Source organism: Canis aureus, chromosome 14, assembly GCF_053574225.1.
Source record: "Canis aureus isolate CA01 chromosome 14, VMU_Caureus_v.1.0, whole genome shotgun sequence".
Taxonomy (NCBI): domain Eukaryota; kingdom Metazoa; phylum Chordata; class Mammalia; order Carnivora; family Canidae; genus Canis; species Canis aureus.
In genome coordinates this window covers 46,868,806-46,893,896 of record NC_135624.1, presented here as the reverse complement: position 1 = coordinate 46,893,896, position 25,091 = coordinate 46,868,806, and the positions used below count along the sequence as shown (strand labels likewise).

The window sequence follows — 25,091 nt, the reverse complement described above, 5'->3', positions numbered from 1 at the left end:
GTAAGACTCTGAAAATTTTTCAAAAATTGGGTGTGAGAAGACAAGGCTTTTATTTATTAGCATACTGATAAACAAAATCTACCCAAATGATCACGAAGACTTTTCACAGGTCTCTTAAAGCAGGTACTAATTCGTTCCGTGAATGCCTCAGAGTCGGGCAGGAATTCTTACCTTCCAACTCACAGGAGAAAACACAAAGTTTGTAGTCTTTCCTTTGTCTCAAGATAGGTACTGGGTTAGACATGAGGCCAACTACTTTATTTCTCTTCCTTATTTAATCCCTAGTCTTCACTTCCAACTCCACCTTCAAATATCTAGCTACCTCTTCACGGCCTGTTACTTACATTTATTTGATATCTGGGGGAGGTGAGCAAGAGTCTATGGAACAGGAAGGTTATCACACTTTTCAATGTGCTCCCCAAAGGGCCAAAAACACTCATGATTTCTCCCAACTGTTTCATCCTCATATCCTCTAAACATTTTGCTATGAACTAATCCCCTAAACATTGTCAGCGTCCCAACTTTCACCTGCTTGTAAACAACACTCTCAGCTAAGCTTCGTCCAACTGTATCATCCATGTATCCTTGATACACAAATCTTTTATTCTAAGCTAATTCTCTGTGCATTTCCAGCATTCCAAAAATGTCTTGCCTAATATCCTTCTAGTGTGCAAACCTTGATCAATACTCAATTTACTGCCCAAACTGCCTGAAAAATCAAAACAATACGCAGCAAGAACACTGGACTTTAATCTTATGACACTAAATAAGTTATTTTTATGTTTCCATGTCTGTCTTCACACTAGGCCATATGCTCCCCAAAAGATAAATCTATTTCTTATTTTAACAACTCTAATTACAACAACAATAGCAGCTCATACTTATAAAGAACTTATTCTGTGCCATGCTCTAAGTGGCTTTTCATGAATTGTCTTCATGAATAATAGTAGATACTATTATTGAGGCTTTTCATTGAGGCCCAGAGAAATTAGATAACTTGCCCAGAGTCACTCAGCTGGTAGGCACTAAAGATGGGAATCAGACTCAGGAGGCCTGATTCCAAAATCCTTGTTCTTGGAAACTACTAAAGGCTACCACCATGTAAATCACATTCACAAACTGTGCATCCTAAGGGCACTCTCTAGACAAACTCAAATTGAGAAACATTCTACAAAATCTCTGAAGAGTGCCCTTCAGAACTAGGGTCTTCCAAAAATAGAAAGCCTGAGAAACTGTCAAATCTAAAGGAGTCTAAATGATGACTGTCACACAGTCTCCTGAATGGGATCCTCAGAAAAAAGGTACAAACTGAAAAAATCTGAATAAAGTATGGATTTTGGTTAATAATGACATATCAATATTAGTTCACTATTTATGACAAATGTATTATATGACTAATATAAGACATTAACGACAGAGGAAACTGGATAGGGCAGCATTATGGAACCCTCGATAGCATCTCTGTAACTTTTCTATAAATCTAATACTATTCTAAACTAAAAGGATTATTGTTAAGAAAGACACTCTCTTCCAGTAATCTTTTAAAGAAATGTCTTTTAGGGGCACCTGGATGGCTCAGCGGTTGAGAGTCTGCATGGGCTCAGGACCCCAGGAGTCCCGGGATTGAGCCCTGCATCGGGTGCCCTGCATGGAGCCTGTTTCTCCCTCTGCCTGTGTCTCTGCCTCTCTCTCTACGTCTCTCATGAATAAATAAAAATATTTTAAAATATGTCTTTTAAAATTTTAATATGCACACAAATCACCTGGGAATATTGTTAAATGAAGATTTTAATTGAAGCTTTAAAGAGGGGCCAGAGATTAAGGCACACCCAAGTGTTGCTGATGCTGCTGAGTCCATGGACCAAATCTCTAAGTTGCAAGGTTTTATTTTTTTTTAAGTTTATTCAATTAAGTAATCTCTACACCCAACATGGGGCTTGAACTCACGACCTCAAGATCAAGAGCCACATGCTCTTCTAACTGAGCCATTCAGGTGCCCCTATGCTGCAAGATTTTAAAACATCAAAGGGTGTCATCAAATGTGTTTACTGCATAAGTGCAGGGGCTATTTCCTAGCAGCAATGTTCTTTATGGAAGGATCTCCTGGGTAATGCTTTTGCCCCCAAATCATGAAAGTTTAACCCATTTTCATTTCAGTGAACATAATAGGTCTTGGGTTAAATTCTGGAGAGAATTAGCCCTACTATTCCCTTCTTCATCAATCAGAATGTGTAATACACGTCCTTGTTTATAAAGCATTACAAAAAAGAGAACAAGAGCTCTGCATGTACCTATGGCAGAGATCTGCTCATAGGCAGAGTCGGCACTTTCTAGAAGTAGTGCAACACCCATGGTCCACAAACAGTTTAGTCAAGGTAGCATAGGATTCTTTGTCACTTGGTACTGTGTCTGCATAAGGGGCTACAGAAGAGCAGCCCTCACTGGACACAAGGGTACACGCTCAGGGACTGGGGTGGGGAAGGACTGGTATTAGCCCTCTTAACTGCTACCAATACAAAAAATAATGCAGTGCTTCCCATTGTATATTTTGTGAAATGTTATTACATTACTACTATACGATATTTCTTGAAAGTAAGGCTCTATAGTTAAATATTTTGGAAGACGCTAATCTCACAAATGGGTGTGAATGCTTAGCTACACTGAGGTTCACTGTAGCACTGCTTACCACAGTAAATGACAGCGGACAACCTAAATTCATGGCGGATTACTGACATGAATTTTGGCAATTGTTATAGTGCAATATAGCATAGCCTCTAGTAGAATTAGTAGAGAATAGAAAGGTGGTCATGATGAAGTCTTACGAAAAAATGGGTATACATGAGAGACTCCTAACTCTGGGAAACAAACCAGGGGTTGCAGAAGGGGACATGGTGGGTGGATGGGGTAACTGGGTAATGGGCACAATGATGTGATGAGCACTGGGTGTTATACTCTATTTTGGCAAACTGAATTTAAATAAGAGTTTTTAAAAAATGTTTTAAAAAGAAATACGGTTATAAAACCAAAAGCACACCATGATGCCATTGAAGAAACCCCCTAAGAGACCACGCTGGATGGAATTCTAAGATGGCCCTCAAAAGTTTCTGGTCCCCTTGATGGACACACCTTCTGAGTACGATAGGGTTTCACTTATTAAATCATGTTATGTGGAAATGTGGAAGGATTTTGCAGATGTCATCAAGCAGCTAACCAGCTAAATCTGAGTTGAACTAAAAGAAGACTATCCTGGGTAGATCTGACCTCAGCAGGTAAAAAGAAGGGTCATAGTACTTCTGCAAAGTCAGAGAAATCTCTAGAAAGCTAGAGATTCTGCTGTTGGCCTTGAAGAAGCCAACCGCCCCGCTATGGAGAGGTCACATGTAAGAAGTGGTGGGCCACCTCTAGTTGCTCAGAACACAGTTCCAGGCTGACAGCCAGCAAGACAGCAGGGACTTCAGTCCTACACCATTAAAACTCTGAATTCTGCCAAAAACAAGAGAACCATGAAGAGGACACTAAGCCTCAGATAAGATCACAGTCCCAGCTGACACCTACATTTCAGCTTGGTGACAGACCCTGAGGGAGGATGGAACCATCCCACGCCCAGGCTCCAGCCCTACAAAAGCTGTGCCATAGTATATCTGTGTCGTTTAAAGCCACTAAAATTGTCATAATTTGCTATGTGGCAATACTCGTCATATACAGAAGGATAACAGCACAGGGTCAAATTATTTAATAACATTTAGTTCAATACAAGTGCGCAAATGAAAATGGACACTGGCTATGGACAGCCTAAACTCGACAACAAGCTAAACACCAGCCCTGCCCTGCCTTAATAGATAAAAATCTTCCTACAGACTACTGAGAAAAACTGCTTTGTAAAACAGGAAAAGGAAACAATCACTTTACCAAGGAAATTCAAATGGCCAATAAACACATAAAAAGTTAAGCATCTCATGGCTAATCAGAGATAAAGTAAGACAACAAAGTGCTGAACCTACAAAAATCACACAGATTAAAAGGAGTAACTTCATCTCATTATGGTTGTTGTGAAAAGCAGGTATTGTTTTTCTGGGTTGTGGGAATGTAATTAGCAATATTTTAGAGGTAAATTTTATAGGATCTATAAAAGTTTTATGTGTGCATACCTCTGGAGCCAATAATATCACTTCTAGAAATGTAGGTTATAAAAATAAGATATGTACAAAAATGCATATTACATGAAGAATTTTATTTTAAGCTACATGAGATTAAGGGACTTGTGCCACATATTAGGGGCTCACAATATACGTTGAATGAGTGATAATTGAGTAAGTTGGCTGCAAGTATTGTAATAATAGCAAAGTAAGCCTGACCACATACAATGCACTATGTATTATGACTTGGAAACAAAGTCCATGAGATACTGTTGAATAAAAGAAGCAAACTGCAAAAAAAAAATATTAAACATGTTCTAAAGTATAAAAGGGAAAATGTGCAAATACATATGTTCACATATAAAAGAATATGGAGAATTGTATATTCATCATATTGTTAATGGCAGTTAACCCTCTAGAGAGTAAGGTCTTTAATTCATTAAGGCTACTTTAGGGATCCCCTCAGAATTATTTTCATAGAAGTGCACACTCATTTTGTAAATAACTAAATTAATGAAGTTCAGTTCTTTTTTTTTTTTAATTTTTTTAAATTTATTTTATGATAGTCACACAGAGAAAGAGAGAGAGAGCAGAGACACAGGCAGAGGGAGAAGCAGGCTCCATGCATCAGGAGCCCGATGTGGGACTTGATCCCAGGTCTCCAGGATCGCGCCCTGGGTCAAAGGCAGGTGCCAAACCACTGCGCCACCCAGGGATTCCGAAGTTCAGTTCTTTAAAGAAAACTTGTCATTTGTGTATCTACTCCCTTAGCCTCAGAAGTTTAGCTCATCATATTTGTTCTTAAACTAAGTGTTCCTAACCATGAATCAATGGATATCTATGGGCTAAACGATGTGATGAGTTAGAGAGAAGCTATGGTCCCTCCCTTTGGAATTATTTTCAAAATATTTCTTAGGGAGATGGTCCACAGTTTCATTAGATTCTCACAAGGATCTATAATACTGTATTCTCACCCTACCTAATCCCCAATCTTCTACTACTAGTAGTAATTTACTTTGCAATCAAAGAAACTATGGCAGTAGACTCCTTGACTCTGACCTACTAGTTTCGGAAAGAACATGGAAGCTTAACGCCTGTCAGGGTGAGGTAAGTACCTAATGCTTAAATATAGCACCTCAAAGCTAGAATTATCAAACCTTTAAGTGGGTGCCAAAAAAGACCAATCTTAAGGTTGGTTTTCAGAGAAACCGAACACTCACCATTTTCTTCATGGCAGTAATCAAAGCCTGCCACACTACATCTTCGGAAAACCATCTTATTCTCAGTGAGAGTTCCTGTCTTATCAGAAAAGAGGTACTGAATCTGTCCAAGATCCTCGGTGATGTTCAGGGCTCGGCACTGAACGGTGGAATCCATTTTCTCATTGTAGAAATCCACATCACTTTGAATAAAATATATCTGTCCGAGCTTCACAATTTCAATGGAAACATAGAGAGAAATGGGAATCAAGACCTAGGAGGAACCCAGTAATTTAAAAAAATGTTAGAGAGGGAAAAGAAAGTTTGAGAAACCAAATATAGCTGGGTAAGTAACAAAGATCTTAAAACACTCTGGTGAGCCCAACAGAAATTACCTGTAACAAAATGATCATGGTCCAAAACATATAGAATCCTGCCAACACCGGTGATATGATATGTCCATCAGGCTCAGGGATATTAAAAAATATTATGTTTTCATATTTACTCAACCAGATTCCATGACCTTTAAAAAACACACAGACATGAAAAGGATGCTCCATATATATTGTATAAATATAGAACTTCACTCTTAAAGAGGAGTAAGAGTATTGATTTTGGTTCAACACTAACTGTTTATTTTTTAAAACAAACTGAAATTCAAAAGATTCCACATTCTTCCGTCTCTGTCTCTCTTTAAATCCCTTCCCAGGTCCCTTTCCTACTGTGGCCACATTTTCCTGAATATAAGCAAATTAATGCCTTTCAGATCAAGGAATGAGAAAGATAAAGATGTGAGGGAAAAAATTAGTGGCAAATAAAATCTTTGCAGAAGTTGAATATTCATAAATACTTTGAAAATACAATACTTTTAAATAAATATCTTGCTGCCAAGATGTCAGTAAAAAAAATCATGTTTTACCTACCCAATGCACCAGTTAAACACATCACAAACAAAAGTAGGACACACCAGAGGACATCTGTATTTGTTCTTCTTTCTAATTTGCTGCGCTTATACCTTGGACCACTGTTGTTCAGCATTGCTTTGGTTTCGTGGCCTACATAGGTAACATGTCAGAAAATGTGCAAATTAAAGCCAGGTAGCAAATACCATAGTTTTACATCTCTGTGGGAGGTAATTTAATAAAGTTGCATAATACATTTTGCTAATTTCGTTTGCTTTTGTGATCCATTTAGAAAAGCAGAGACCAAGGATTAAGTTTATTAAGACAAAATTTCCTTCCTGCTTTTGCAGACTGCATTTTGAATAAAAGGAAAATGTTAACTTGAAAAAAAAAAAACACACAGAGGAGACAACAGCGAAAATCAGAAGTGTAACTAACCTGCATAAACCACAATGCCCACAACGGCCTCTGTGTTTCTAATGGTGCATCCTCTAAGTAATAAATTTTCTTTACTGAGACCCACGCGTTCTTTGTTGGAATGTTCTCTGTAAGAAAGACAGCATTCATTTTTTAAATAGCAAAAGGGAGGGGAGAAATAGCAAAAATGGGAATGTAAAAATAAAAATCATGGATATTGAGTTTTCTGGACTGAGAATATTAAGTCAAGCAGTTCACAAGAATGGTTTCAAATCTCTGGGCCATTTATTCTATTATTTTGCTTTGGCTCAGAAAAAGATGTAACAAGTTTTAACTGCCAATGTCTTCTATTACTCTCTGTCCACTTCTAGTTCTACAGAAAACTCAAAAATAATTCCAAATAAGGAACTGCTACTCTAGTACGAAATATAGTTCAGAATAATTTGGTAACAGACAAGGGAAAAATCCTTGACAGAGTTAGGAAATTACCATTTTCAACCCGGATGGAATCAAGGATTATTCTAGGCCATGGTAACCTGGGGCAGCTAAAATCAAGAGGTGGCAGGCTGATGAGGAATTTTATAATGAAAGGATAAGGTCGACAGCGCCAGTCTTAACAGAACTACCAAGGGGACCAGGGACATCACAGGCCTCCAGATGGCATGGAATAAGAAGCATGTGTGTCCGTCCACAGGATCCTTAGTCAAGCCTCTATAATAGCAAATCGACCTGGGGACGACGGCATCAAGAGATCTGTGAAGCCTTTGAAATTATATGCAATATTTCCTGCATGTACGCATGTGCATGGATGTGTTTTGTAGAAAGAGAAACTATTTCTTTCATCAGATTCGAAGGTGCCTCTGGGACCGTTAACAGGAAGTCAGAGGGTCAGAAAACAATGTTCACTGCCACCACAAGGACACAGTCTGCCAAATACGAAGTGCGGTAAGCTGCAGGCAATGACCTGGTTTGTTCAACAAATGGATGGCACAGGGGCACAAGGAGAGGCAGGCAGGACTCAACTCAGAAGGAGGCAATCAGCTCAGTCTAGAAAGAGGGGTAAATCCTATCAGCTAGATGACCTAACCTCTTGGGAGGAAAAATTTAGAGACACATCAACCAAATGAAACGGGCCAAATGAGACCTTGTTCTCATCCTGGTTAGGATACCCAGACTACAAAGACTTTTTTGAGGTAACTGAGAAACTTGAATGAAAACTAGGTACTAAATGATGTCTAGAAATTATTCTTAATTTAGTTGGGTGTGATAATGATGTTACGGCCCCGGTCCTTTACTGCTACGTATTCACAGTGAGGTATTTACAGCAAAATGCTAATGGGGAAGGAAACAGGAAGATAACTGAACAAAGTTGGCAAAATTATGAAATAGTTAAAACGGGGGAGAGCCCATTGGTGTTCATTATATTTTTCTTTCTGCTTTTGCATGCTTGCAACTTTCTGTAATAAACAGTTTAAAAATTACCAAAGGAACTACTTGATTCACTTAGGATTGTGGCAAAAATACAGAGAAAAATAACTGGACACTTTTTAAAAAATAAAGATTAATGTATTTCACCTATTTTGAAAATGCCCTTTTAATTTCAACATTAAAATTAGACTGTTTCCTAGGGAATAGATTTCACTCAATAAGTTCTTTCTTCTTTTTTATACATGTAGCAAAACTGTCACCGTATCTGGTATCCTTGCTATCTGGAATTATAAGGGACAGGAAAGAACTCTTCAAAGAAGATTTCATACAAAGGACAAAGAATATAAGATTTGTCACTTCACTCCTATAATCTGTAAACACCTTATTCTAAGGGTGCAGGTCTATATTCTTTCAACATAAGGGGTTTAATGTACAACCACAGAGTCCAAGTCAGGGCTAGGAGTGTAATTCAACTTTCTGGTTTTATGGATGAAGAATTTAAGTCCCAACATTCACATTTCCATGTAGTATTCCCAGGCAAGCACCACACAATCCTCATCAATATAGCATTTTCATTATCCCTAGAACCTTTATAGGAACAGATTTAATATACAACGACATTTCCAAAGTTCCTCAGTAAGATTTAAGATTTTTTTCCCCCTGGGATCCTTATTTTCCACCATTATATCACTCTAGGTTACTATCATTAGATCAAAAGCCCAACTTCCGTCATAAGTGCATCTGCTCAAACATTAAACAGGTCTTGCACATGACAGGTATATATTTGGCACTTATGACGTGGGACCTTTGGATTCTACACGAAGCTCCGACTGTCCACGTAGAGCTCTCATCCACTGAAGGAGCTGGGTAACACCTGCTGTGTGCCCAGCACTCCCACCCGGATGCTGGGAATAGAAAAACACACACAGTCTTGGCTTCTGTGGTTTAAGGGGAGGTGGGGGATAGAGGAATATCGAAGTGTAATATAATTATTATAGATAACAGGATACAAATCTGATATTCAGCATGCACTGTGGGCACAAATAGGGAGAAAGGTCTACCTGAGAGTGAGATGGGAGAAGTCACCATATAGAAAGTGAGCTTGAGAATCTCCATTTTTGTCGATTTTAGAAAACAGACCACAAAGCAGGAAAGGGATAAGGAGTTAGTTTAGTGGATAAAAATAATTGCTCATAAAATCACTGTATCTGGGATCCCTGGGTGGCTCAGCAGTTGAGCGCCTGCCTTAGGCCCAGGGCGTGATCCTGGAGACCCAGGATCAAGTCCCGCATCGGGCTCCCTGCATGGACCCTGCTTCTCCCTCTGCCTGTGTCTCTGCCTCTCTCTGTGTGTCTCTCATAAATAAATAAGTAAAATCTTAAAAAGAAAAAAATCACTTTATCTCTATGGGCTGTCTCATTCAGTGCTTCCCTGCAGGTTGCTAAAGCCAGGTCTCAGAGACCCGGGGAAGTCCAGAATCTGAGGGAGGGACAGGACACAGAGAGCGCCTCTTGGTTGTGGATTCCTAGAGGAAGGCAGTTCCAGGGGTCAGCCCAGGCTGAGCAGAAAGTAAGGCACCACACCTGAAGCAGATAGACATCAGAGGAGCCCATGGCGGATGGAAAAACCACAGAGCAGGCAAAGATGGCATCAGGGAACCTGGAAGCAAGCAGTAATTAGGAAAGCCAGGAGGTGAGTGGGGCCCTAGAACTATGTAAGGGCTTAGGGCGAGACTGAGTACCCACAACAGCAAATGATGTTCTATTATGTCTGTTAAGAAAAAGTCATGTCTGATGTGGATGAAGAGAGAAAGAGAGAGACAGACAGACTGATAAGGTAGACCAGGACTCCAGTTCCAGAAATTGGGTTAAGGAACTCGCTAAGTTGCTTTCCCTCGCTGTAATTTAAGCTTTTCTTCTCAAATAGTCATATACATCGAGTCACATAGTATATATTCTTTTCCACCTGGCTCCTCTCACTCAGCGTGAGAGTCTAAAATGCACCCATGCTATTGCATGGAACACTGGTGAGTAGCTGAGTAGCACCCCACGGTAGCACCCCACATTAAAGATATCCAATTTGTTTCTCCATTCACCTATTGATGGACATCTGGGTTATTTCCAGTTTGGGACTCTCACAAATAAAGCTGCTGTGAATGTCTGTGTGCAGGTTACCGCATGAAGAAATGTTTTATTTTCTCTTAGGTAACTACCTAGGAGTGGAATGGCCAGATCACAGAGTGAACACCTGCCTAAACTTTTTAAGAAACTTCCAGATTGTTCGTTAAAGTGGTTGTACTTTGGGGCACCCGGGTAGCTCAGCCAGTTGAGCATCTGCCTTCGACTCAGGTTGTGATCCCAGGGTCCTGCGATCGAGCCCCACGTCGGGCTCCCTGCTTATTAGTGCAGAGCCTGCTTCTGCTTCTCCCTCTCCCTCTCCCCCTACCCCCCCAACTCGATCTCTCTCGCTTGCTCTCAAATAAATAAATATCTTTAAAAAAATAATAAAGTGGTTGTACGTTATATATCCCACAAGCAGGATCTGGGCATTGTAGTTCCTCTACACTCTTGTATAGTCAGGTCTGTTGAACTGTAGCAGTTGTAGCTTTGTGTTTTTTTTTTTAATATTTAATTTATTTATTCATAGAGACACAGAGAGAGAGACTGAGACACAGGTAGAGGGAGAAGCAGGCTCCACGCAGGGAGCCAGATGCGGGACTCGATCCCAGGTCCCCAGGATCACACCCTGGGCTGAAGGCGGTGCTAAACCGCTGAGCCACCCGGGCTGCCCAGCTTTGTGGTTTTAACTTGTATCTTTTCATGTCGCTATTTGTCATCTGCATAACCTTTTCTGGTGAAGTGTCTGTTCACATTTTTTTTTGGCCATTTAAAAAAACATATTGTTTGTATTATTACTCAGTTTTGAGAGGTCTTTACATATTCTGAACACAAGTCTTACAACCGATACATGCATTGCAAATATTTTCTTCCAGTCCATGACTTATCTTTTCATTCACTTAACAGTAGCATGGAAGAGAAAACAGTTTTGATTTGACAGATTCTTTTTTGCATTTTTTTTTGTCCTTTTATGGATTGTGCTTTGGGTGTTGTGTCTAAGAAATCTTCGCCTAACCTAAGGTATCAAAGATTTCCCTTACATTCCCTCTATGTTTACAGAGCTTCTAATCTTAGGTTTACATTTAACCACAGGCTCCAGTTTTAGCTAAGTTTTTTACATAGTGAGAAGTATGGCTTGAAGTTTATTCTTTAGAATATGCACATCCAGGGATCCCTGGGTGGCGCAGCGGTTTGGCGCCTGCCTTTGGCCCAGGGCGCGATCCTGGAGATCCGGGATCGAATCCCACATCGGGCTCCCGGTGCATGGAGCCTGCTTCTCTCTCTGCCTCTCTCTCTCGCTCTCTCTCTGTGACTATCATAAATGAATAAAAAATTAAAAAAAAAAAGAATATGCACATCCAATTGCAGTAGCATCATTTGTTGAAAAGAGGAATCTTTCTTCACCAAATTGCTTGTGTATCTTTGTTAAAGGCACATTTACAGATAACAAAAAACCAGCTGTGTGGGTCAATTTCTTTCATCTCTTCTCATCTACTGGCCTGTCTTTAGGCCAAAATGACACTAACTTGATTATTGTACCTTTAAAATAAGTCTTGAAATCAGGTGGCATTAGCCCTCCCACTCTGTTCTTTTTCAAAGTTGTTTTAGGTTAATACAGGTCCTTTGAATCCTCACAAAAACTTTTAGAATAAAGTTGTCGATTTCCTTAAACAACAACAACAACAAAAAAGAACAACAACAACAACAAAAAAAAAAAACCTCCAAAACCATGCTAGGATTTTGATTGGGATTACACTGAATCCACAGATCAATCTGGAGAAAAACTGACATCCTAATAATAACTGAGTCTCTCAACCCATGAACAACGTGCATGCATCTCTCCATCTATTTGGGACTTTAATTTCTTCTCCCAGCAGTGTTCCATGGTTTTGAGTACACAGGTGTTTCACATATTTTGTCAGAATTATCCTCAGGTATTTCATTTTTTTCTGATGCTATTATAAGTTACATTTTGAAAAATTTCAACATCTGACTGCTTATTGCTAGTATATAGAAATACAACTGGTTTTTGTATGTGGATCTGTATCCCACAACACTGTTAAACTCACTTATTAAATTCCTGTAGATTTTATCAGATTTTCCACAAAGAACATGAAACCATCTACAAATAAAACACAGTTTTACTTCCTTCTTATTTGATAGCTTTCATTTCCTTTTCTTGCCTGACAGCGTTAGCTAGAACCCACAGCACAATCTTGAATAAAAGTGGTAAGAGTAAATATCCACGTCTTGTTCCTGATCTTAGGCGAAAAACAATTAAAAGCATTTAGTCTCACACCATTAAGTATGATTCTAACTGTAGATTCTTCACAGACGTCCTTTATCAGATTGAGAGAATTCCTTTCTCTTTCTAGTTTGCAAGAACAGAAATTAGATTTTGCCAAATGCTTTGCATCTATGAGATGATCACTTGGTTTTTCTTTTTCAATTTGTTGATTATGGCTTGTTAATATGGTAAATTACATCTTGTGATTTTCTAATATTAAACCAACCCTGCATTTTTGGGATAGGTCCCACTGGGTCATCCTTTATACATATTGTTGGATTTGATTTGCTATAATTTTATGTAGACTTTTTACATCTCTGTTCATGCAGAATATTGATCTTTCCTTAAATGTCTTTGTATGCTTTGGTATAGGATGATTCTGGCCTCAAAAATGAGTTGGAAATCTTCTCTACCATCTTTTCTTAAGATCACCATTAGGAAGTAGGTCTGTCTCCCCTTAAAAATCAGGAAACTGAAGATCAAAAAGAGTAAATAACTTGGTTCAAGACATAAGGCACTTATGTGGCCAAAGCCAGGCCTGAAATTAGGTAAGACCTCAAATTCTAGCTGCCCTCACAAAAGGGATATACATGCTGCGAGAAGTCTCCAGAATGAACACCACTGTAACTTTCCATATTTTTTTCTTACACATGTTCCAAACACTTGGCTAACTTTTGCCAGCCAAAAACATCCACTTGACACTCTAATTCTGCAGCAGGACACTATCCTATCATGTCCCCTAGGTTGCCAGTTCTGTCCACACACCCTCTTCCCAACAACATGTCTTGGGCTTAATATGGAGCTCACGGAAAACATTCTTACACTACCAACAAAGATTTTACAATTATTTTAAGAATGAGCTTGTGTTGTTGTTGTTTTTAAAATATACATAAGTAAATATTTACTAAAGGATTAAAATAAAGCTAATCAATGGATAGCTAAACACATGGTCTCTGGGGATTTAACTTGGATATACAGACACAAAAATTTTATTGACTTAAATATAATTGCAATACACAATTCCACTCACAACAACAAATGTAAGTCATGTATCACTCACAGATAGCCTCGGAATCTGTTGAGGTCATTGTTTGGACTTTCACATTCTATCTTACTGGAGAATTTCTCTGGATCAACTTCAGAGTCCTAAAAAATAATAAATAAATACCTATATATATATATATATTTTTTTTTAATCACAACACAAGAATAATTCAAAGTCAAACCCTTGATATTTAAGTGTTTACCCTTTCGCCAGCTCTTAAGATAAAACTAATGCATCCTTACCACAAAATCTAGGTCACAAATTGCCCAAATAAAGAAAATGATGAAAAAAGTACAGGCATAATCACAAAGGAGTAAGTGGGATCAGGATGGTCCTAGAACATTAACAGACATCTACAGGTGTTGAGAAGGTCTGAATCATACACGGGAATCCATGCAGGACTCTGCAGAGGAAAGCTTCTACTCCTACAGCAGGTACTCTGTTAGGTAGCAGGCACTGAACACCTAAAAATATTGTTCTTTAATCATGCAGAGACTTTCTGAGATTAAGCATATATGTGAACATTCTGAGCACCTATACATTCATCCCAGCAAATTTTATTTAAAAACTTAAGCCGGACATCAGCATCTTAGAAAAATCTCAAATGGATTAAATGGTAACTTTAGAATGCTTGATGATACCAATGAGCAAATAAGCCAAGTGCTTTTGTAGAACACGTACAGATTCCCTAAGAATAAGCCATGTGAACTTTATTTCATTTCCTTGCTCTCATATGAGGCTTGCCTAATAAAAGAAATACTACTAATGTATCTCATTAAGTATTAACATATCACAGCAAACGTAAGGAAAATGTGAATTATATAATCATATGATTTGACTGGCTCATCATTGATTTTTTTGAGTTCTTCTGGTATACGAAAATCCCTCTTATGTACTGGAAATATACTATTTTTTTCTTTACAATTTCATGAGGTAAGTGCAATAATGAGGTCTAATTAATAGAGAGAAACACACACAAAGAAGATCAATACTTTGCTACAGGTCTCCACACAATCAAGTGTTTACCAACAGGATGCAAACTAGGTCATGGGATTCCAGAGCGCTGACCCTTAACTGAACCCTAAGTGTGATGATTAATCAACTGGTATCACCCTCAAAGTAGGTACTTAGTAGTATGTGAATAATAGAATCTCAAGCTGTACAAGATTTTTACCAATGTCTTAGTTACATAAATGCTCGCAAAAGACAATGACAAGCTGAGAGGCGTATCAATCACAGGATCTAAAATGAAATCCAGACACAGAAAGATGGTCCAATGTTACATCAGATGATGAAATTTACTAAAGATCAGGACATTTATGTGGCTAAAACACTTTTTGGTTTACAAGTATAAAATGGAAGAGATCTGACTTAACAGTTCAGTTTTTAAAAGACTATTAAATTTTAAAATACTTCATCTCAAGTGCACCCAGACAGATGGAAGGGAAACAGATATGTAAGCCCTATACATGACATTTTTACATATATTGCTTCATTTGCATCTCACAGCAATGCTATGAGACGGGCATCATCATTTCTATTTTAAGATAAACTGGTGGATAAAATAAATGACTATCCCAAGATCACACAGTAATTAAAGAGAAGAGTAGGAATTCATTCAAACTCATGTTAATAATATAACTTCGAATTTCTTGTTTCCCTCACTATGACATGTGAAGCTCTGTGGCACGAGAAGTTACACAAGTCTCAAAAGGTCTGCGTATAGATGCAATTATAGATTTTTATGGACAGAAGGTGATTAGTTCTGCAAAATAACTTTTCCAAATTGCAAAACAATTCTGTTAGTTTCCTTTAATTCAGTTCCAAAAAATATAGGATTGTCAGACCAAAACGTGTAAACTTCAAAGTCATTACATCCTATTATCTCTAAAACACTCCCACAGATACCTGCATATGGAGCAAGCCCTCTGGGCTTCTATTTTGTAATAGTAAAAATGAATTTAAAGATCTCTTTATATGTACCTGTGAAAATCTTCCAAAAAGAAAGTGTTCATATGTCACCAAGTGAGAATTTACCTGCTCTGCATATCCCCGAACCACCTGCCTCTGTTTTAAATTGCTCTCTCCGTCAAGGCCAGAAGTCTCAATGTGACAGATTTTATCTGGATCAGTGGAAAAGAGTAAGACCATGTCGGCAGGAATAACCTCATTACACGAAAGGCGAATAAAGTCCCCGACAGCAACATCTTTCCAGCATTGGTCCACATATTTTTTCTCTTTCCTAACAATGGGGGGAAAATAAATTTAAAGAGAATATTAAGACAGAAACATACATAATCTCATTTTTTTAAGTTGGGTATAATTTAAAGCATGTTTAAAGCATTAGGGTGAATTTTATTTTTTTTTAATTTTTATTTATTTATGATAGTCACAGAGAGAGAGAGAGAGAGAGGCAGAGACACAGGCAGAGGGAGAAGCAGGCTCCATGCACCGGGAGCCCGACGTGGGATTCGATCCCGGGTCTCCAGGATCGCGCCCTGGGCCAAAGGCAGGCGCCAAACCGCTGCACCACCCAGGGATCCCTAGGGTGAATTTTAAAAGGGAAGCCAGAGAACATCTAAATTCCAGAATTTGCTTCACCTGAAAATTTAGTTATTTAGCTAATAAAATATATTTCTCAGCTGTTCGGTCCTTTAAGATTTTGAACTACGACGCTGTTTGAGGATAACTCTGGAATAAAATTAACATTTGATGGGTTCATTCACGGGTAACACAATTCCTGTGTGCTGCCCTGTGGTCAGGTATCAAGGATCCAGAAATACACAAGACACATAATCTACTCTCAGGGAGCTTCCCATCTGTCAGATAGGATGAATCAAAGGAAACACCAAAGAAGTAAAATAAAAATAAAATGAAATAAAATGAGTAAAATACTCAACATTTAAAAAATTATTATCCTACTATTAACACCTCTAATTACTACTTAATAGAAATGCTGGTATAAGAGTCCTGGGTCTGCTGCAGCTGATCACTAGAAAGGAGGATGGACAACTTTAACTGTTTTCAAAAGTACAGTTTTCCTATTTATATATTCATTTTAAAGGAAAGATACATCATTTGAGGTTGTGTTTCCTTAAATACCCTGCTTTATGTTAAAGTTTTTGCCATACTTCTCATGCCTTTTCATACTACCCTGCATGAATTATGCCTCAGAAAGCATTTTCCTTAGAGTAGAATGAGGACATCTGTATTACAGAACATCACATCAATTAAACAGCATTTCATATACAATGCCACCAACCAATATTAGGAAAGTCTGTCTCATTCCCCTACTGTCTGCCAAATATCCATAAAGAACTGGTATTTGTCACAAAGATACACTTATATTTTCAAAAGTAAAGATTTATTTTCAGTTATATTTATAGATATTTATATTTATATATATTTATATTTATATTTATTCAAACTCATTATCAAGCTTGGGAGCTATATTCTAAATTATGCATCAGGTTAAATAGAAATGCCACCTGGGGCCAATCCTTGGATATTTCCTGCTCTACAGAATTATATCAGTTATTTCAAGAAATATTTAGCTTAAAGGGCTACCTAACAAGTACATTTTCAGGACTTATTTTCCCAAAATAACTAACGCACCATGTTGAATCCAACTGAAGGAAATCCGTGATTACCCAAAGAGTTGGTTAGTTCAAGGAGAAGGACAAATAAATGCTTTATTTTGTCCTTTCCATTCTTTTTCCTAGTGTTTGTGCACACTGGTTCACTCTTCATGGAGGGAAGTAAAAGAGAACATCAAAGAACATAGGTATGGGTCAAATTTCAAAGGTTCAGTCCTATATGTCTAGTGAGCAATGATTTCATTCCATAGAAAATGGGGAGTCACAAGGTTCACCAGAAGAAGAAGTACGTGATACTACCTCTATTGGCTAACTCCTGAGACAGAGTAATGGATGGATTTTGGGTGTCTGGCTAGTTTGGTGTAGGAATGGCCAAAAACCAATGTATTGAATTAATTCAGAAGATTGAAGATGGTCAGAATTAAGGCAATAGCAACAGGGATAAACAGAAGATTAATTCAAGACATATTTGGATTTTTTTGACTTACATGTTTTATGACTTACTATACCACATTTTATTATGGAACTACATGTAAAGGAGTTATCAAGCATGACTCTATGGTTTCTAACTTGTACGACAGGATGATGAATGGTGCCTTTTACCACGTCTTAAATTTTAGAAGCAACTGGTTGTGTGAGAGGGCAGATAATAAACTCAGATTGGAAAATTTATCTGAAGCGGGCTGTGAAATTGAAGATGTGCAGCAGTTTGAAGGTTCTGATCTTATGCACGTGGGTACAAATGTAAATGTGGAACTCCTAGGTACCTGGAGGGCAGATGACATCAGGTAAGGACATGAGATTCCTGAGGGAAAGAAACGTCAGTGTAACAGAACGGGAAGGCAGAGACACAGGCAGAGGGAGAAGCAGACTCCAGGCAGGGAGCCCGACGTGGGACTCGATCCCAGGTCTCCAGGATCACGCCCTCGGCCAAAGGTGGTGCTAAACCACTGAGCCACCTGGCTGCCCAGATATAGTATTTTAGAATGATGAACAAAGTCCAGATTTTGACCAGTTATAAAATTACCCAGCAAACCCAAATTTAGCAAATGAGAAGAATTTTTCTTTTTTTTTCTTTTTTAAAGATTTATTTTGAATTTTTCTTATATGTATTTGTAAATATAATTCTTGTCTATATATAATTGCTGACTTTTAGTGCTAGTTTAAAGTTGATAACATGTGTTTGCTTTCCTAAATTGTTCTAAATAGGTTCTAATCCTGATTTTCTCAGTTAGTAGCTGTATATAGCCTTGGGCCAATTGCATAAGCTAGCTAAACCCTGGTTCCCTTCATTATGAATATAATAGTAATAAAACAGTAAGCCATAATGCCCGGCCCTTTCTAAGTGCTAAGTAAAGGTTAGCCACTATGGTGATTTTTATAGATTAGTAGTAACTATTAGCTAGAGTTTGTCACGTTATTAAGTTATTTGACCAACATTTGAGAACTCCTTAGGACACTGTATGGTTTTGTAAATATTAAAATTGCATAGTGGGAGACCTGGTCTAATTTTTTCCTCAGGTTTCCTTTTGGACATAGTCCAGATCTATTTTAGATGATTTGCATATAAACTTAAAGATGAGATGCAATATTCTATTCAATTGTTTAAGTCTATCCCAAGATACCACTTTACTATTGCATTTCATAATAGAATCTGGTAACTCTTTGTCTTTTTATCTGTTATGCCGTGTAATTTGCTTTTTGTTTGGTATTGCAGAAGAAATAACACTTACATCCCCCCCCCAAATTGTTCTTGAAACAAATTATAAGGATATAAAGAAATAAAGGTAGGCTATAAGACCATGCCTTGTTGATTTAAATATGCTAACTTAAATGCCTATGAAATACAAAGACATCACAGGAGAGAACAAATTTATTCCCCAACAAAATTAAGGTGAAAGTATGAAGCATTAAATTGTGCAAGGTTTTGGAGGAAGCATATTAACATTTCTGTGCAGATAATTTAATTCTTATTTGTAATATGTGGTCTTTCACGTGGTGCTTGTCTTTGGGCAAGTATCTTGGGAAATAATAAACACTAATACAAAAACGAAGCATTTAAATTTTATTATACCTCAATTAAGTTGGAATGAGCTATTATGGAAAACCTAACTTTCTCAAAATTGCTTTTCAAACAGCAGCCGTTTATAAGGTTTTAAGTTTTGTCTAAAGAATAATAGAAGTGTGTTGAAAACAAAACTATTAATCACAACAAATTTGAGTGCCTTACTTGTGTTGTAGGTACTGACAAATTTAAGGAAAAAAATAGATACAGTGCCTTCCCTCCAGGACCCTACATTATTTTCTGATCTTTAAAAAAATCATTGTGTTGGTTTTAGGAGTTTTAAGTACTGGCTAATGTTAACATTTTAGGATTATCTCATAAATTCATGAATCTCCTAAATTCATAGAATTTCATGCTTCTTAAAATGATACTAAATGCTTTCTAAGGTAATCAACTTTTTATTGTGATATTTTCAAAAGTGATGGTTCTTGAAATTCCCTTTCTAATATACAACTGAAACATCTTTTATTTGATGGTCACCAATAAGTGACTATAGCTGGAATAAAGTCTGCTTCTTGAGAGATCGGCTCTGGAGCCTTGTTTTAAATCCCAGGGCACTTAGGAGCTGTGTGACCTTGAGCAAGTTAATTAACCTGCCGAAACCTGTTTTTCTCATTTGTAAACACAGGCAGGGCAGGGATCATATAGTTCATTCATAGTACCAACCATGTTACATTGATACAAAAATTAGATCCACTGGTGACTATCGAGCATCTGATGAATCTTAGCTGCTGTTTTATGCAAGGATTATTCATTATTTGCTTATTATAAATTTTTTTCCTTTTATGGAAAAAAAATGCTTAAAAATATCAAACAGAAAAATTTATTCATAATCCTACTCTTTCTCTCTTTAAATTTGTTAAAGTAAGAAGATTACATTCTCTACCCTCCCTTCTTACCCCTCTCCTTCCTCCCACCTCTCAGGTCATGATTTCAGGGTCCTGGAATCGAGCCCCACATTGGGCTCCCCAGTCAGTGGGAAGTTGCTTTTCCCTCTGCCTCTGCCCTTCCACTTGCTCGTTCTCTCAAATAAATAAATAAATAAATAAAATCTTAAAAAAAAATAATACTTCAGTGTGTTCTTCCCAATGTTACCCAATGCTTATGTAGCAGAGCTGTGTGATCTTGAACTCTTAAAGAAGCAAAATGGGTCTAGAAGTTTACCTGAAGAAAGGATTGTGAGAACGATGACCTCTCCAGTGAGAGTGGCTCAGAAGCATAAACAACCAAGTAGATGCAAGAAGTTCTGGCTGAATGAAGAAGATGGTCCTCTTATTAGTTTTAATTCTTTATTGGATAAGGAAATATGGCCTCATTCTGAGTCTACCACAATGAGAAGTCTTCAGAGCTAGTAAAATGTGGCGGTGAGCGTCGTCACTGGCTTGCCATTGCTTTCACACACGTGCTCTCTCCTGCCCCATGTCTTTGCATCCTGTCTGATACACTTTGTATCCTGTCCCACCTTTCTTTACCTGACTCATTCTTGATCATGCTTCAAGACTCCCCTCCTCTAGGGCAAACCACCCCGACAATTGGCTCCCATAGTAACCTGGACATACATACCTCTCTCTTATGCAAGTACTGTTTGTGTCTCTTTTTCAAATTTCAGCCATAACTTGTACAGGGTGATGACCATATATTGACCATTTGTGTGTTCTTAGCACCTAACATGGCTAACTGGCATTAAGTTAAGGTCAGTATATGTTTATTGATCTATTTTTGAAATAAATATTTTTTTGAAATCCTGGTATGTACTCCAAATAGTGAAAAATGAAATTAATTTAATTATGAGGGATCTCTGGGTGGCTCAGCAGTTTAGCGTCTGCCTTTGGCCCAGGACGTGATCCTGGAGTCCCAGGATCGAGTCCCACATCGGGCTCCCTGCATGGAACCTGCTTCTCCCTCTGCCTGTGTCTCTGACTCTCTCTCTCTCTCTCTCTGTGTCTCTCATGAATAAATAAATAAAATCTTTTTAAAAAATTAAAATAAAATAAAATACTATTTCCTATAGCTATTTTCTGAGGGGTGACTGTATCAACATCATCTCTCTATCCTGGCACATGATAAAGACATAAATGTCATCAAATGATTCACAGGAGTGTGGTAGTAAAATGCTCATGACTTTAAAATGAAAACCCTGAGCTTTTCCTATTATTTTCAGTTTTCTACATAATATGTCAGTTTTTTGGTTAGCTTTAGATCAGACATGAGTGTAAGAAAAAAAAATAGACCAAATTTTTAAGTATAAGTCACATCATCTTAAAAGGAAAAAAAAAAGTTACTTTGTTTTACTCCTAGATCTTTAAAAGGAATGTTGAGAAAGTCACTGATGAATTCTTATAATGAACAAAATCCAGAATCCTATAGGTTTCAGCTTAAGTATCACTTTTATCAGAGCAGCTTGCCCTAACCTCTTCCCTCTGTGGCTCACATAAAATGGAAGACAATTCCACCATCAATCAGGACAAGCCTTTGAGTTATTCTTCTCTGTAAACTAAACAAAACAAACATTATGTCACCTAGTGGAACTCTTGGTGAGTCCAGAGAGCCTTAAATTTGTTCAAAATATACTTTTTTATAATAAAACTAGACTGCGACAACCTCAATGTCTTGTATTCAGACTTGGTAACTAGAACAGAAGAGAATCTCTGGTCTGACCAATTTAGAATTACAATTTTAAGAACTCAAGAGTTTACATGAGAACCCTAAAGTCAATCCAAGAAATGTGCCAAATACTTTGAGATGTCAGAAGAAAATTGGCAGCATCTAAGGGAACCTGTCAAGTCTCCTCAGAAGCTGAAAGAGATGCTTGCCTACCTCTGGGCTCAAAGCTCGGTCTTGTAGCTCTTCATGTTTTCTCCCCTGGGGATTTAAGTCAAACTCCTCACTTCAAAGTCACCTCTAAACAGTCTCATGACTTCAAAACATCTTATGATAGCCTTTCCACCCTGAAGCATGTAGAACTCCGGTAGCATGTTCCTATTTGTCCGTGGGGCCTTTCCACCGAGATGCCTGTCCTGCTACCATTTCCAGTTCATCCTACCTGAGGTGAATTTAGGGATCCTTATTTCTACCAGTGGTCTATTTTCTCCTCCAAAGCTGAGAAATCACAGAGGTTCACCAAATTCAATTCGGTTCTTCTTCACAGTATCTCTTCTAAGAACCCCTTGCTGTACCTTGCATCTACTCCCACAAGGGCCCCTGATGGATTAGCAGAAGCAGGTCTGCCCTATTTGCAGAGACTATTCCCAGGACTTGAGTAGACCTATATTCCTAAAGCACATCTTTCACCACATTCCTTCTCTGCTCCACAGATGGAAACCAGCAAGGGGTGGGAATTGGGGGGTGGGGGGAGGCGGAGGAGAGAAAGCACACACACAAACCTAGAAATAGACTCTTAACTATAGAGAACTGATGGTCACCCGAGGGGAGGTTAGGTGTGGGGTTGGGTGAAATAAGTGATGGGGATTAAGGAGGGCACTTATCCTGAGGAGCACCGGGTGATGTGTGGGATTGTTAAATCACTATATTGTACAACTGAAATTAATATTACGCTGTATGTTAACTAAGTGGAATTTAAAAACTTAAAAAAAAAAAGAGAGAGAGAGAGAGAGAGAGAGATGGAGTCTGTAGAGGCTACTTTTAGGTACCAGGCTTGAGTGATAGAAACCTGACCCAGGCACAAGGGCCCACAGTGACAGGCCCCTCAGGAGACCCACCTCAAGATACCCATAAGCCTTAACTGAGCAATGGGCTACTTACAACCAGGTACGACTACAAGAAAAGGGAAAAATGCCATGTGGCCACACCGCCTCACCTTCCCCTTTTAAGCAGCCTGCACCCCCTGCCCCGTTGCACTCAGGCTTCTCTGCGGTCCTGCCCGCTGCCCCCACTGCACCCCTTTGCGGGTGTATTCAGTAAGCATCTATCTATTGCCTCTATTCTGCCTCAGGTGAATTCTTTCTCCACCCACACCACGGGCTTCGACCTATTTGGGGTCATCCCACATTTGGGGGCCCCTATCAGATCGGAGACACGTGACAGATTCTCTACCACTAAAGGAAAAGATCTCTGATGGTTCATTGTAAGCATCACCTGCACTAGGGATGCCCAGACACTGGTTAAACATTACTGCTGGCTGTGTCTGGGAGTGTTTCTGGGAGCAATTAGCATTCGACTTGGTAAACTGAGTAAAGCAGATGGTCCTCCCCAGGGTGAGTGGGTATCATCCAATCCCATGCGAACAAAAAGGCAGAGAAAAGTTGAGTTTATTCTCTGCCCTCCTGAGCTGGGACACTGATCTTCCGACCATAGCATCCCTGGTTCTCAGGCCTTCAGGCTTGGACTGGAATCTACACCCTCCGTTCTGCAGCTCTCAGCCCTTCAACCCGCACCCCTGGCCTTCCTGAGACACCAGCTGCGGATACGGGGGTTTCTCAGCCTCCATTATCACGTGAGCCAATTCCTGATAATAAATCTCATTTTTATTGGTTTGATTTCTCTGGACAACCCTGATTAAGACAACGTTCAAGGAGTAGCCTAGTGTTGCCCTCAAGCTCCCTCTCTTTCCATTTCTCATTACAGCTCCTTTAGCTGGTTACCACCTCAGGCCAAGTCAATATACTCAGTATCCCCAGAACACTCCACAAGCATTCCTACTCCTGAAATTGGTGGGGCGGGGGAGGGGGGGTGACATCATACACTCATTTGTAAAGCAATTAACATATTAGACCCAAAATTTCACAAATCTGTTCTAATGATGACTTTTTAAAAAGATACATTTCTTACAAAAGGGAATGCCAGACAATTAATATTACAAACTTCGTAATTCATTTTCATAAAGACCTGGGAAATGGCTGTGGTGCAGTATTAGGCTAAAACAATTAGATTAAATATATATGCAGGACAATCTTAATTTTGTAAGACACATACGCAATGTACACAGGACTTAAAAACACTGTTGTCTCTGGATACAAGTATTATAAGAATTTGCAAATGTCGATTTACAATACATAGCACAGTTCGAAACTCACCTTTCAGACTATTAGCTACACAGTCTTTCTGTTTAATAAATACTGGAGATACAAGTCTCCACCACAGCAAATACACTTCAGAAAAGACCTCCTGTTATGAACGCTCTCTGTTACTGCAATGGGAAGAGTTTTATAAAACCTCTAGCTTTGTGCACAAAAAAAGAGAACACTCTTCCCCGTTTTTCAGTATCTTTCCTCCATTGGTAGCTCTGGTCTTTTTCTTCATATTCCATCTTGTTTTTCATATCCATTCAGATTTTTCATATCCCATCCTTTTATTAACCCCAAACTAGAACATCCTGGATTAAAAACTATCTGCTTGCTTTCCTTCTTATGAAGTTTCATTCTTTCAGTTCCACTTATACGTAAGTTATAGAAGCTTTTGATTTATCAACTCCTAGATCGACAATGGCTTATACAGATCCTTCCTGACTTATGAAAGGGTTACATCCCAATATACTTATTGCAAGTTGAAAATATTGTAGGTGGAAATGCACGTAATATGCCTAACCTACAGATCATCATAGCTTAGCCCACCTTCCTAAAATGTGCTCAGACCACTTATAGGAGCTTAGAGTTGGGTAAAATCATCTAACTCAAAGTCTATTTTATAATAATGTGTTGAATGTCTCGTGTAATTTATTGATTATTGTCAATTTATTGACTACTTTCAATTTATTGAAAGTGAAAAACAGACTGGTTCTATGGGTACAAAATGATTCATCGTTTACCCTCATGATCACCAGGCTGACTGGAAATGAGCTTCCCTGCAGCTGCCCAGCATCATGAGAGTACCTTGCCACATCGCTAGTCCAGGAAAAGGTCAGAATTCCAATTCTGAGGTAAGATTTCCATGGAACACATAC

The 25,091-nt window shown here is 38.5% G+C and overlaps 1 protein-coding gene across 7 annotated transcripts in view; it reads right to left on the bottom strand.

The window, feature by feature from the left end:
* ATP10D (ATPase phospholipid transporting 10D (putative)) overlaps nucleotides 1-25,091 on the bottom strand; it is a 98,745-nt gene that overhangs the window by 44,669 nt on the left and 28,985 nt on the right. For all 7 annotated transcript variants that reach the window (XM_077847930.1, XM_077847925.1, XM_077847931.1 and 4 more), the window contains 6 exons: nucleotides 15,569-15,773; nucleotides 13,547-13,632; nucleotides 6,676-6,782; nucleotides 6,259-6,390; nucleotides 5,731-5,858; nucleotides 5,357-5,609 (listed from right to left, as the gene is read on the bottom strand). In XM_077847930.1, coding sequence (XP_077704056.1) covers nucleotides 5,357-5,609; nucleotides 5,731-5,858; nucleotides 6,259-6,390; nucleotides 6,676-6,782; nucleotides 13,547-13,632; nucleotides 15,569-15,773 — 911 coding nt within the window. The remainder of the gene's footprint in view (nucleotides 1-5,356; nucleotides 5,610-5,730; nucleotides 5,859-6,258; nucleotides 6,391-6,675; nucleotides 6,783-13,546; nucleotides 13,633-15,568; nucleotides 15,774-25,091) is intronic.